Source organism: Dunckerocampus dactyliophorus, chromosome 18 (assembly GCF_027744805.1).
Source record: "Dunckerocampus dactyliophorus isolate RoL2022-P2 chromosome 18, RoL_Ddac_1.1, whole genome shotgun sequence".
NCBI classification, from domain to species: domain Eukaryota; kingdom Metazoa; phylum Chordata; class Actinopteri; order Syngnathiformes; family Syngnathidae; genus Dunckerocampus; species Dunckerocampus dactyliophorus.
Genome location: NC_072836.1, coordinates 11,704,637 through 11,718,015, shown reverse-complemented (window position 1 = coordinate 11,718,015; position 13,379 = coordinate 11,704,637). Strand labels below are relative to the sequence as shown.

General features: G+C 38.7%; 1 protein-coding gene across 7 annotated transcripts in view; it reads right to left on the bottom strand.

Moving 5' to 3' along the window:
• Window positions 1–13,379, bottom strand: part of sdk2a (sidekick cell adhesion molecule 2a) — a 184,290-nt gene that overhangs the window by 40,755 nt on the left and 130,156 nt on the right. For all 7 annotated transcript variants that reach the window (XM_054760733.1, XM_054760729.1, XM_054760731.1 and 4 more), the window contains 7 exons: window positions 12,746–12,879; window positions 7,967–8,078; window positions 3,741–3,931; window positions 1,548–1,631; window positions 1,258–1,452; window positions 979–1,095; window positions 735–902 (listed from right to left, as the gene is read on the bottom strand). In XM_054760733.1, the coding sequence (XP_054616708.1) occupies window positions 735–902; window positions 979–1,095; window positions 1,258–1,452; window positions 1,548–1,631; window positions 3,741–3,931; window positions 7,967–8,078; window positions 12,746–12,879 (1,001 nt within the window). The remainder of the gene's footprint in view (window positions 1–734; window positions 903–978; window positions 1,096–1,257; window positions 1,453–1,547; window positions 1,632–3,740; window positions 3,932–7,966; window positions 8,079–12,745; window positions 12,880–13,379) is intronic.

The following is a 13,379-nucleotide window of genomic DNA, read 5'->3' as shown; positions in this document are numbered from 1 at the left end:
AAGTCATAATTTTATATGAAAAAGTCATATTTTTCTCATGACATTCTGTAACTTTACAAGATGTATTCTGGGTATTTTGAGTACTTATGAGAAAAAATGATACATTTCACAAAAAAATTATTAGCCAAACAATAATATTATGTGAAAAATCAATTTAAAATAAATATTTTACAAGATGAAAGCCGTATATTCCAAAAAAGTTGCAATTTTATGTGAAAAAAGACATATTTGTACAAGCTAATATTGCAGGATTAAAGTCAGAATATAATGGAAAAAAGCATCAGTTTATTTGAAAATGTTATTTTATGAGAAAATATTCACATTTAAACAAAAATACTGATGTTAAAATTTGAATCTTCTTAGTTTACAAGACTGTGAGTCAGCTGGGATAGGCTCCAGCATACCCCCACGACCCTAGTGAGGACAGGCGGCATAGAAAATGAATGAATGATTAGTTTACGAGACTAAAATCTTCATATTATGAGAAAAACTTATTTTCAAATATTTTTGAAAAAAAATTATAAAATTTTCAAAATAAAAAGGTCAATTAAAAAAGATTACAAGAGTAAAGTTATGACAGCATAACAAAAATACTTTCATTATTTTTTTATGTTTAAATTAATTTAGTGTAGTATGAAAAAAGCCATTATTTTACGTTGTCCTTAATACGAGCACGGACATAGAAGTTTCCATCATCAAAGTTTAATATTAGGATTAAAAGTTTCTATGCTCACCCCACACCACAAGGTCTGCAGATGCTTCGTCAATGCCTCTTGAGTTGCTAGCCATGCAGGTGTAGGTGCCGGCATCAGAGAGGTGTGAAGGGCTGATGAGCAAGCTGCCCGACTCCAGCAGTGTGAACCTGGGCAACTGAACCGAGCCGCTTGCCAGGACACGCTCACCTGTGAAATGGATGGCGAAGTAAAATAAAACAAAGAAAAAGTCAATAATGTCAGTTATTCCGTTTGCCTTTTGCACCTTTCTGCCAGGTGATGGCTGGTCGTGGGGCTCCAGACGTCTCGCAGTGCAGGATGACTGACATGCTGTCAATCACGGCGCTGTCAGCGGGGCCGGCGGTGATATTGGGAGCAATGCCTGCCAGAACACAAGCAGGTAAAGCAGAGGTGATGATGACAGGCAGATGGCAGCTCACAGCTTTAATAGACTTTTCAAAAATGGTCAAAACAAGACTAGAGGATTCAAAGTGGAAGAACATATATCAAGGGAGCAGAATTAAGCAGCCTAAGGAGGACGCACTGGTGACAGCGAGGTAGGTGTTGGTCTGGATCTCTCCGGCTAAATTGCGGGCGAAGCACTGGAACATTCCCGTGTCATCAGGCAGAAGGCCATTGATCTGCAGGCTGCCCCCCAACAAAACCTTGTACCTGGGGATCTTCACTGGGCTGATGGGCACAGCATCCTTATACCACACAATGTCTGGCTGAGGTGTGCCTGCACACACACACACACACACACACACAAGTCACTTTCAATCCTTTTTCGCTCTCCTTCTTTCACACAGCAGGCGAGAAACAAAGAGAGCTGACCTCGAGCCTGACAAGGGATGTCCACCACCTTCTCCATCTCAGCTGTGATGTGACTTGGTGGCTCTTTTACAAACAGAGGATATTCTGGTTCAAGGAGGGGGAAGAAAAAGCAAACAGTGAGACATGAACAACTTGAAAAGCTGGAATTTCACTCTATGGTACTATAAAAGAAGATTACGTCCACCCCAAACAGAAAAAAATTATATTATAATATGAAGTGACAGAGTAAAGGGAGTGAAGTACTTTTTAATATGGAAAAAAAAAACTTTTACAAGAATAAAGCTCAATTTAAGTATGGAGGATCAAATGGGAGAGAATTACTTAAACGTGTCATTAATTAATTAAAAATGTCATTAAAAACATGAGTTATTAAATGTACCATTAATTCCTGAAATAAAATACACTATTAAATAATTACTTTAATGTATCATTAATTAATTAAAATTGGACTTAAATACATAAATGTGTTAAATGTGTCATAAATTGATTAACTACCAGTTAATTTTATGTGAAGACATATCAAATTATTTAATGAATTATTTCACAATGTAATTATTTCATGGACCTTTGCTGCATCTAACGCAAATCTAGTTGAATGGTTGCTTTGTCTGAAGCCTGCAAGTCATGGCAGAGAGGATACAGAGGATATGCTACAACTTCCTCGGGAGTTGGTGAGATATCTTTTAGATCTTGAGGAGTATGTGGAAGCAGGACCTTCTGGATTTTCTGCAACACAATTTGTGCTCCAAGCAGGCAACTGAAGGTTGACGAACAAGAAAATACAAATACAAATACAAATCAGTACAGTAATTCCTCCTTTATCGGTTCCAGACCCGACCGTGATCAGTGAATTTCCATGAAGTAAGATTCCTTATTTATAAATGAAATATTTTCGTAGTTAGAGCATAGAAAACCTGTTTATTAATTAATATATTTTAATAACACATTTTGGAAAAATAATACCTTTTAGATTTTTAAGGCCTAATTTGCATCACTGTTCGGTAACTTCAACATTGTACATCATATTGTCTTGAAAACTCGATGACATCACACTTAGATGACGTACAGTTACAGACCGTAACCAGCGTATCAAAATATGTTTACTTGCTGTTTCCATTGTCTGGAATCGACCTGTCGTGCCAGGGAACCAGTCAGGTGTTAGGATCCGCGCACTGGCGTTGACGAGTCAGTTAAGAGTTAAAATAATATCTTAAACAGCTGCGACACAGATTCAGAAAATAATAAATAAAATAATGAAAAAAAGAAATATTGAAATAATTATTATAATTTTTTTACATTAAATGAACAGGTATTTTAATAATTTAATGACATACCGCATTTAAGAACACACGTATTTATTTATTTATTTCAAATAATAATTCCATTAATTTTTTTAATGGTGTATTTACTTATTTCATGAATTAATAGCACATTTAATAATATTCATGTATTTAATTCAAATGTTATTAAATGTATGACACAGTTAAATAATTATTTGAAGTTGTATTCATTTATTTAATTCTGTCCCATTTGGTCCCCCACATTTAGGAGGAACAAAAAGTCACATTTTTACTAGATTCAAGTCATTTTAGTAAGCGAAAAATAGAATATTATAAGGTAAAGGCAGTAATTCCGTGAAAAAAAGTACAATTAATAAAATATATAAATATATAAAATATAAAAAATAATATAGTATTTTGAGAAAAAGTTATAATTGGGAAATAAAAATGTTACAATTTTCAAAGAAAAAAAAGTCTGAATATTATGAAAATAAGTTAGAATACAGTCTTGTAACAAAATAGGTTGTTAATTAATTAGATAAAATTGGTTTTATTACATTACATGCAAAAAAAAATCACAACACTAAGTTTACATTCAATATTTTCTCATTATGAGAAAAAGACTTCATTTTACAGAAAAAAAGTTGCAATTTATGAGAAAAAAACTGATAATATTAAAGCCAGATCAGGCGTAGCCACTTTTTTTTCTAGTAATAAAACTAGAAGAAAAAGTGAGTTTTACAAGTTTAATGTCAATATTAAAAAAAAGAGAAATAAGTTGTCATTTTATGAGATAAAAACTCATCATATTAAAGCCAAATCAGGTGTAGCGTTCCAAAGCAACCAACCAAAAGGTTGCCCAAGTGTCATGTGAGTGTAATGTATAGTAGCGACACAGTTGTTTCTCATTTACCTAGCACGTGTAGAAACGCCCCGGCAGTGACCGATGGCACGCTGCTGCTGCGAAGCGACGCCTCACACTGATAGTAGCCGCTGTCGCTGACCGCTGGTTGACTGATGACCAATCTGCGGCCAAAATCTCTGATACCGGTATTGACAACTGCGCCATCTTTCCTCCAAGTGATGCTCATCTTGACGAGCGGCCTGCCAGAAAGAGTCAGGAAAAGACACAAAACTTTTGGCTTTTGATTCACATTCAGTTTCAAGGTTAGGGAGCGAAGGGTTACATCTGTCATTCTGATTACGTCTTTGAATGGAAGACAATAGTTGGGATTCAGGACGTGTGACACGAAACAGCCTTGAATCAAATTAGGACAATAATGTTGAACGTAAGGCTTCACCACCATTTCAAGGAAAACTGCACTTTTTTAAAACAATTTTGCCCATCATCCACAATCCTTATGCGAAGTATGACCACACGTCCTTCCCTTTTCTGTGTGTTCTCAAGAGAGAAGAACAGCTAGCATGAGGGAGCTAACAATGCATGTAACAGAACATACCTATTTCGACTACAAAGCCCTAAAAAAACCCTCCAAAAACGCAAACAATGTTCTACTTACATAAGTGACCTGTATATGAACCAAGCTACAGCAACATTGTTATTGTAACCGCTAACGGCCCGCTCCAAAACAATGCGATACAACACCAATCTGTACTGACATGTGAACACCTGCTAATAGACAACCAAATGATATTAGCCCATATTCCATGTTTTGTTAGTACAGTACAAGGCTAGATGGACTGTATATACTGCAGCTGTGATATCAAGTACTATGTGCTCTATGTATCAGAATCGATATCATCACTTACTCCATGGACAGTTGTCTGTTTGGTCCAGTTGGGCTGGGGCGTTTTTTCCAGTTGATTTTGGGTAGGTGGAAAAAAGTTTGTACCACGGCAGTTTTTTAGCGCAAACAATTCTTCATTCGTTGTGATACAATCTCGTAGAGGAATGTCCTCCTCGCCATATCCACGAAGCCTTGCCGTCAATGGTAACACTGTCACGTTCTGTACTGTCGCTCTGCTGCCACCTGTCTGCCATGTCTTTGCAGTGCACCGCTGCCGTGCAGAAGGCGGAGTTTCCTGTATACACCTGCGGCTAATCATTCACCAGGCCTTCTAAGCATGGCAGCAGGACTCACTCGTTGCCAGATTGTCCCTCATGCTGCTCACGCCCTCCGATCAGCTCGGCTTTGTGTTTGCTCTTTCCCTGTAGCTGCTCTCTGGCTTTTATCTGTATCGTGTTGTAAGTACCTTGACTTATTCAGAGGTTTTCTAATTTTTTGCTACGGCTAATTATTTCCGGCCCGGCTTTTGTTCTTCTGCCTTGTGCCTGTTTTTTTCCCTGCTAGCTTTTTTTTTCTAGTAGTGCTTTTGTGTTCTGTATTTTTTGAGTGGCTTTGCCCTATTTCTGTTTGGACTCTAGAATACCTTATTGTATTTGTTTCTACTTTTACCTCGTCTGTAGGACACTTTTTGTTAATAAATCTTTTTTGTTATACGGATTGTGTCTCTGCATTTTGGGATCCGTACCTGACAAACACTGTCTGCCACTCACTGCAGCAGAAACACTCCATTTCTACCGGCATGACTTGGCAAGCTCCACATTTACACCAACAAGTCATGCCGGTCCTGTCTGTCTGCTCCGACGCGTCACTCTCTCTTCTTGCCCGCTCTGCTTCTAAAACCTGTAGCTCATCCTCCATATATTCAGGCTCAAAAAGATAAGGTTCTGGATCCTCATTTGTCCAATTGTAGTCATCCGTGACGGCTCTCACATAGTCTGCCATGATTAGTAGTTGCAAACAGACACTTTCCATGCAGCTGTTGTTGATGGAAGTATAGTATTCATATATAATAGATAGGATTTCATAGATAGGAATACTATCTGTGAAATCAACGCCCCCAGGAAAGCAATTCCGGGAATGTGTAAAATGATCAAAATGCGGCAAAATATGTAAGTATTACATGTTGTCATGAATTTACCGGTTACTGCACGGTCACAGCATGCACAGTGTTTGTTTTTTTTTGTTTGTCACACTTAAATGTTTCAGATCATCAAACTAATTTAAATATCAGTAAATGACAACACAACTGAACACAAAATGCCGTTTTTAAATGAAGCTTCTAATTAAAGGAGAAAAAAAATCGAAACCTACATGGCCCTGTGTGAAAAAGTGATTGTCCCCTAAACCTAATAACTGGTTAGGGGTCACCCTTAGCAGCAACAACTGCAAACAAGCGTTTGTGATAACTTGCAATGAATCTTTTACAGCGCTGTGGAGGAATTTTGGCCCACTCATCTTTGCAGACTTGTTGTAATTCAGCCACATTGGAGGATTTTCAAACATGAACCACCTTTTTAAGGTCATGCCACAGCATCTCAATAGGATTCAGGTCAGGCCACTGCAAAGTCTTCATATTGTTTTTCTTCAGCCATTCAGAGGTGGACTAGCTGGTGTGTTTTGGATCATTGTCCTGCAGCAGAAACCAAGTTCGTTTCAGCTTGCAGTCACAAACAGGTGGCTGGACATTCTCCTTCAGGATTTTTTGGTAGACAGCAGAATTCATGGTTCCATTTATCACATCAAGTCTTCCAGGTCCTGAAGCAGCAAAACAGCCCCACGACCACCGACATATTTTACTGGTATGATGTTTTTTTCTGAAATGCAGCGTTACTTTTATGCTCGATGTAATGGGACACATCTTCCAAAAAATTAAACTTTTGTCCCGTCAGACCATGGAGTATTTTTTCCAAAGGTCTTGGGGATCATCAAGATGTTTTCTGGCAAAATTGAGACCAGCCTTAATGTTGTTTTTGTTCAGCACTGGTTTTCGTCTTGGAACTCTGCCATGCAGGCTGTTTTTGCCCAGTGTCTTTCTTATGGTGGAGGTGTTCAGGGCATGTCCGACTGGTAGGAGGCCTGGGGGAAGACCCAAAATACATTGGAGAGACTATGTCTCTCAGCTGGCTGACAATCAATACGTATCCAGCTACACGGGTTACTATGCGATTCAAAAACAATATATTTTAAAAACAGAATGATTTGATACAATGTACAAATGATACAATTCAATTCGATATAATTCTACAGTTATATCAGATGATGTCGGTTATGTCAGTTGATGTAGACATTAAACTTATATTATAAAATAAAAAAGCCAATTCTTAAAAAGTGGCATTCTTGCAGTATTTTCAAATGTGTAAAAGACCACATCATATCCCCAAGCATGCTGGAAGGCAGGGGTACCCGGGCTGCCACTGGGAAACTTTCAGGTGTAATGTTTAAAAAAAACATACAAACATTGAAAATAATAAATCAAATTTTATATAAATTGATGTCAGTTTTGGAAATATGGGGCATAATTTTCTTCAAAAAATAATATACAGAGATACAGAGATCCCTCAGGTTTGCATGTTTATGTTGCTTGTTGCAAGTGGCGACCTGTCCGACATTGTTCCTTGAACGCATCATCTTACTTTTTCCCACGCTGCATGTATTTTTCTTGTTTTTATTTCACCTCATATTTGGTCCCAAATGCTGATACTATTTGGGAATGCATAGAGGTAAGATTTGATTACATTACTGAGAGCACACACAACACAACATCAATGTATCATATTCTCTCAGAAAAACAAACTCCAGGCTTGTGGATGGTGGGTCTGTATTCATTTAGTGCTTTTAATTTGATGTTTTTCCTGCCTTAGGTTTACACAATACATAATAAATAACATAAGTTAGATTGCTATAATGCTATAACATCTATTCTCGTCTTCAGTCATGGTAAGCTTCGGAGCATGTGCGACAATCCTTTTGTCGGCAGCCCAAGCTGTCGTGTTAAGAGATGCACTGTCAACCGGTTGCTGGTCTTGCGATACCCGGTGCATGTCTCGACAATCGATTTATCTAAGGATTGTATGATTCATTTAAGGATGAAGGATTCATATTGATCCAGGAGGCTGCTACTGACGCAGCCGCATCTCTCGCTTGTCAAACCGGATATCGGTTTATCATTCACAACCCTACTTAGTCTGGTTTACATCCATAAATTCTTAGGACCGATAAGAAAACCAAACAACATATCACTATATTTACCTGCACCACATTTCTTGACCTACATTGGATGGTTTTAGCATGTTTAATAAAGAAAGTCCTGCTGTAATGTTTTTGCTGCTACCTGGCATTGGCGATGCACTCCAAGATGGCCTCGTTCCTCCCCATGGTCACGCTTGTGTTCTTTGGGGGGATGATAATGGCGGGGGCAATGGGGTCTGCAGGTCCTCCCACATCTATCACACACACATACACACACAGGTAAAAATCTGTAAAGCATATTCATGCGTCAGCCGTGCCCCAGTGAGCATGACTACATACATGCAGCCTGACATTTAGTCGCTATTCCCAGCAGCTATTAACAACTCCTGTCTTTCCTTTGGAGGTTTTTTTCTCCTTCCCTCCTCCTCCTCCTCATCCTCGTTGTCGTGCACACAGCATTTCCTGAGCGCAGTGTTAGGCCAGGTGTTAGAAGCCATTATGTAGCATAATTGAGACAAACACAGGAGGCGATTAAATGCAGCACCATCACTCAGCGCTTTCAGCAAGCCTCCAACCGACCATCGATTCACTGCCCTCAATCAGTGATCTCTCGCCCAATCTCATCTCATTTTCCACCACCTCCCCAGAGTGCCAGCCAGCATGGGCCCCCAGCACGCTGTGTTTGAGGGTCCACGTGCATGTGCATATGTGTCAAGTTTGGCACGCAGGGATACTTCAGGCTAAAAGGTACCATAAGCTTTTTTTTTTAGTTTTTACATTTTTTTGCTTTTAATTTGATGTTGGCAGAAGCTACTTTTCTGTTATTTTGTTGAGTGCAGTCAGACTTAAAAATTAATTGTTAATCACTGTTTCATCGTTGAACATGGTCTAGTATTAGTTTTTAAAAATTGCATTTGTAAGCAAATTCTACATATTCATAGCCTAAATTATGCATTTTCAAGCATAAAAATGGCTAAATGAACAAAAATACCAACACAGTCGCTCCTTGCTACATTGCGGTTCCAACATCACTCCTTCACTCTGTTGCGGTTTTTCAAAAATGAATGAATGAATGACTGCTGTTTTGATTATGGCCTATTTTTAGTCCAAAAATATTGAAAGACAAATTATATGTAGTCTTCTGGTCACTAGGCATCAGTAATGTTACACTGATAAGACATGACATTACCTTCACACTGCAGGGAGTCATTCATGGCATGTCTGACATGACAGAGTGAAAAAAGTTCTCCTCTCATTCGTGTGAAGTGGTAAGTTTTTGGCTTCTTACTTCGTCCTTTTTCCCCACTCTGTTTGAAACACTTGAACCACTAAATTTAGTATAAGTAAATTAAAGAAGCTAACTAGTTAGCTCGGCAGCTTGCTAATACTAGTGGCAGCCGTTTCTTATGTCCCTGCAGTGATCCCGTAGTCTGCGCAATGTGGTGGTTTCTATGTTTCTATGCTCTAACTTCAAAAATATTGCATTTATTAATATTGAATCCTACTTCGTGGGAATTCATTCTGTATTAGGGTATTAGTACACTAAGTCCCCTACTAACGAACATCCATATTTATACTGCTACATGCTTGACCAGCAGAGGGCGCTGTGACACTGCTAATGGGACCAACAGATACAGGAAGACAAGGAAGAGGAGAGAGGAAGTCTAAGAGTTGTATGATACAACCCAGACAGAGCGTGTGATTAAAGTTTATGAAGAGTTAATAGGCCTGCTTAATTCTACACCACCCACAGAACACTACCTCTTTTAGAAGAGTCTAACCACGACGACGATTTGTCCGTTTTTCAATAACTCCTCCTCCAACTCCACCACAACGACGTATGCTCGACCACTCCTCTTCAAAGGTAAATAACATTTATCATTATGTATTATTATATCATTTTTATTGATGTTTTTTTCATTCATTATCCTCGTTTAATATTACTACTGCATTCAAACTCATATTTACATACATACACATATACTGTATATGTATACACGTACATGTAGTACCTATATCATTGGTAATATTACCTTTTCCCGACTTAAGAACAATTCGACTTAAGAACGGTCGTCTGAAACCAATTGTGTTCGTTAGTTGGGTACTTAGTGTATTATTATTAGTATACTAGTATTAGGGACACATAACCGTTGGGTTCACAAATGTTGCTGGTTGATGGGGCCCAAATACTTATTTTTGTAAGGGGATACACTTACAAAATCAGCAGGGGATTAAATACTTTTCTTCCCCACTGTAGAACTGTGATGAGAGTTTTTGCAGCATATAGCAGTGCATAAGACTTACATGACTTACAAACAGTGATGTTGGTTACTCTTGCATAACCACTTTTTTCAGTAACGAGTAATTTAAAGCGTTACTATTTCAAAACAAGTAATCTGATTGAAGTTACTTATCCAAAACCACTTTGCGTTGCTGTTTTTCAACAAATAGAAAGCCATCATTGCCGCTGTGACGGTGGCGAGTGACGTGTGTCAACAACAATGGCGGCAGGAGGGAGCTCGGCTTTTGCTAGGTGGAAATACAGTCACTTCTTCGAGTTGGTGTCCAACAAAGATAGGAATATTACGCTTCGTTGTACAACATCAAACTTGAAGAAACATTTGGACTCGCAGCATGGCACAGTCAAGCTCACGGCGAAAGTTCCTACTGATGGAGCAAAAAGGAGAGCTACGAGTGCAGCAGGTCCGACGCCACTCAAACAACAGAAACTGGACTTCGGTGGAAAATCAGTAAGTGGAGGGGAGTTGAAGAGGTTGGTTGCGCGGTACATCGTGGAGGAAATGTTGCCGCTGAACACGGTTGACACACCGTCGTTTCGTGCCATTATACAGAAGATCCCCATGACTGTCACAGCTGAGCTTCTGCACAGAACATCATTTTCATCCTATCTGGAGCACGAGTATGCTGAACGTAATATCAAGACTGCGATGAATGATGTCGAGTTTGTGTCAACTACTGTTGATATTCGGACGTCGAACAACAGAAGTTATATGGGAGTGACGCTCCACTGGATCGGTAGAAACATTATTATTACATTTACATATTCCATCCATCCATTTTCTATACTGCTTCATCCCCATTAGGGTCGCGGGGGCATGCTGGAGCCTATATTTTTTTTTTACATTTTCATAAAACAGATGTCCGAGTTAAGATGATGGCAAGTGAGACTTCTTCTTAAATAAAAACATTCATTTTGGATTTTTTATTTAAGTTCAACATTACACTGCTGATGTTGCACCAATAAAAATAGTGTTAATAAGACCTGTTGCCGTTCTGTGGTGAAGGGTGGTGTTGCAGGCAGCAGCTGTAAGTAACTGAAAAAGTAACTAGTAATGTCATTTAGTTACTTTCTAAATAAAGTAATCTGTAAAGTAACTAAGTGACTTTTTAGTTCTTAGTAACTGTGGCAACACTGCTTACAAAGCTCTGTAAATGGTGTTGATGTATTTGTCAGGTGCTCACGTTGGCCTTTATAACGTGTTTAGTTGAACACATGCCACATTAACAAAACACAGTCTTAAAAGTGTTTCTTAGTGACACAACAAAAGCATTTTATTTTGACACGACGGCCTGCCAGGCTGGCAGGCAGACAGTAATGAATGTGGCGCAGTTCATAAACTCTCGCTGTTGAGAAGAGCTCAAGTGTGTAATCTCCTAATTAAATGAGAGGGAGGAGGGAAGGGTGAGAGGGAAGACAACAAGGAGTTGACCCGTGTTGTAAAGTCTTACTTATTCGTGTCACCATGTTGTTTACACCTGTTTGTGTCAAAAAGAGTGACTTAGCGCTAACGTTCTTCACGCATCCATAGATACAAGTCATAAAAAAGCAGCATGTTTGCCCACAGCCTCATTTGTATGAATGCCACTCCCTCCAACTGCATATTTGCATTCCTATCCTCCACAGAATGCCCAAAATGAACAAATGCAGGAGTAAAAAAAAGGAGAGATTTGTATTGACTTTTAGACGTGTGATGTGCAAGGTCAGGTCTGGTGATGTGCGCTGATATCTGAACTCCACACATGACTGCATCACGCGTCTCTGCCATGAATTACAAATGAATCACAGCCCTGTTGCGAAATGTAGTCAACCTCCAAAACATTATATACGCAGCATGTACACTCCCTGGACATATTAAGAGGTACATTCTAATTAGATCCAGGATGAATTCTGCTTTTACTGACTAGAAATGCATATTTGTTGACCAGCACAATATATCCCACCAATTTCCCTCATGCATCCCAAAGTGGGACATGGAACGCTGACAGCAGGCCAGAAATTGCATGTGTATCCAATGTTGGGCTTGTCTTTTATTAAAAAATCAAACAAACCAAAAATTGTCACTGCAAATGATTGGTGAAAATATTTCTTTGGGGGGGCTTTTTAATTATTTTTGTTGTTGTTGCAGTTCTTATGTTTATTTCCCATGTCTTATGTTTATCCATGTTATCTAATATTGCGTAAAATATCAAATACATTTTAAGTGAAATATATAATTTATTTTGTATGAAATACCAAATTTGTTTTATAAGTTGTTTCATGCAATGTGGATTCCAGATTTTACTAATAAGTGTGCAATGTAAATGTGTTTGCGATCAGTAAGCAAACAGTTAACAGCCCAGTGTTTCTAGTTTGATGTGTAAAACATGTTTACATAAGCACCGCCAATCTTTGCAAGAGTGTGTGTCTTGTTGTTTATGCGTGAGGGCCCCCCGCTGTTTGTCTGTGATTAGTCATTCCCTGTTAAACAAGGCAACCTTAGAAATCAGTGGGAAAGTGAAGTCTAGCGATTGAAGGCCACAGAGTTATAAAGCACACATATTACCAGTGAATGCAGCCTACACACATCATCAACAACATGCTGGCGAGTGGGCGAACGGACTCGCGTGCACGTGTACTTACTCTCCACAATGAGTGTGACGGGCTGACTGGTTTTGTTCTCCCCGTTCTTGTCATTGACCGCCTGGGCGTAGTAGCGTCCTGCGTCGGGCGCCACCGTGGACAGGATGACCAGGGTGTTGTCCAGGGTGATGGCCCTGAGGAAAAACAACATTACACATCTAAAAATGTCAGCTTAGCATCTTTTGCACTGTCACTTTTGGAGTGCTGGCACATCTGTGGGGTCAGAGGTCACTGATGTAATAAATAATATGATTGTATTATGCGATGTTAGTAGATTGTAGACTGTTGAGGAACTATTGTAATATTTGACAACATTAACAACTTTATTCATTGTCGTAATATTATGTGTTTATATCATCGACTTCAACTACAATTGAACTTTGTTCTCATATCATTACACACAACTTCATACTTAACAACTTCAGTTTTGTATTACTTACTTTATTTGTTGTAAAATAATTAAATCAGTCAATTCTGCTAATTCTGGCAAAATCGTGAAGTTTTTTTTAGCTAACTCAAGCGGTGTATTTGAATACATTTGTTAACACTTTCTTGTAATATTGTTAATATTAATATGATGTTCCCTTGAACATCCTAGTACTCCATCATCGTTTTCATATATTTTCTTGCCAGA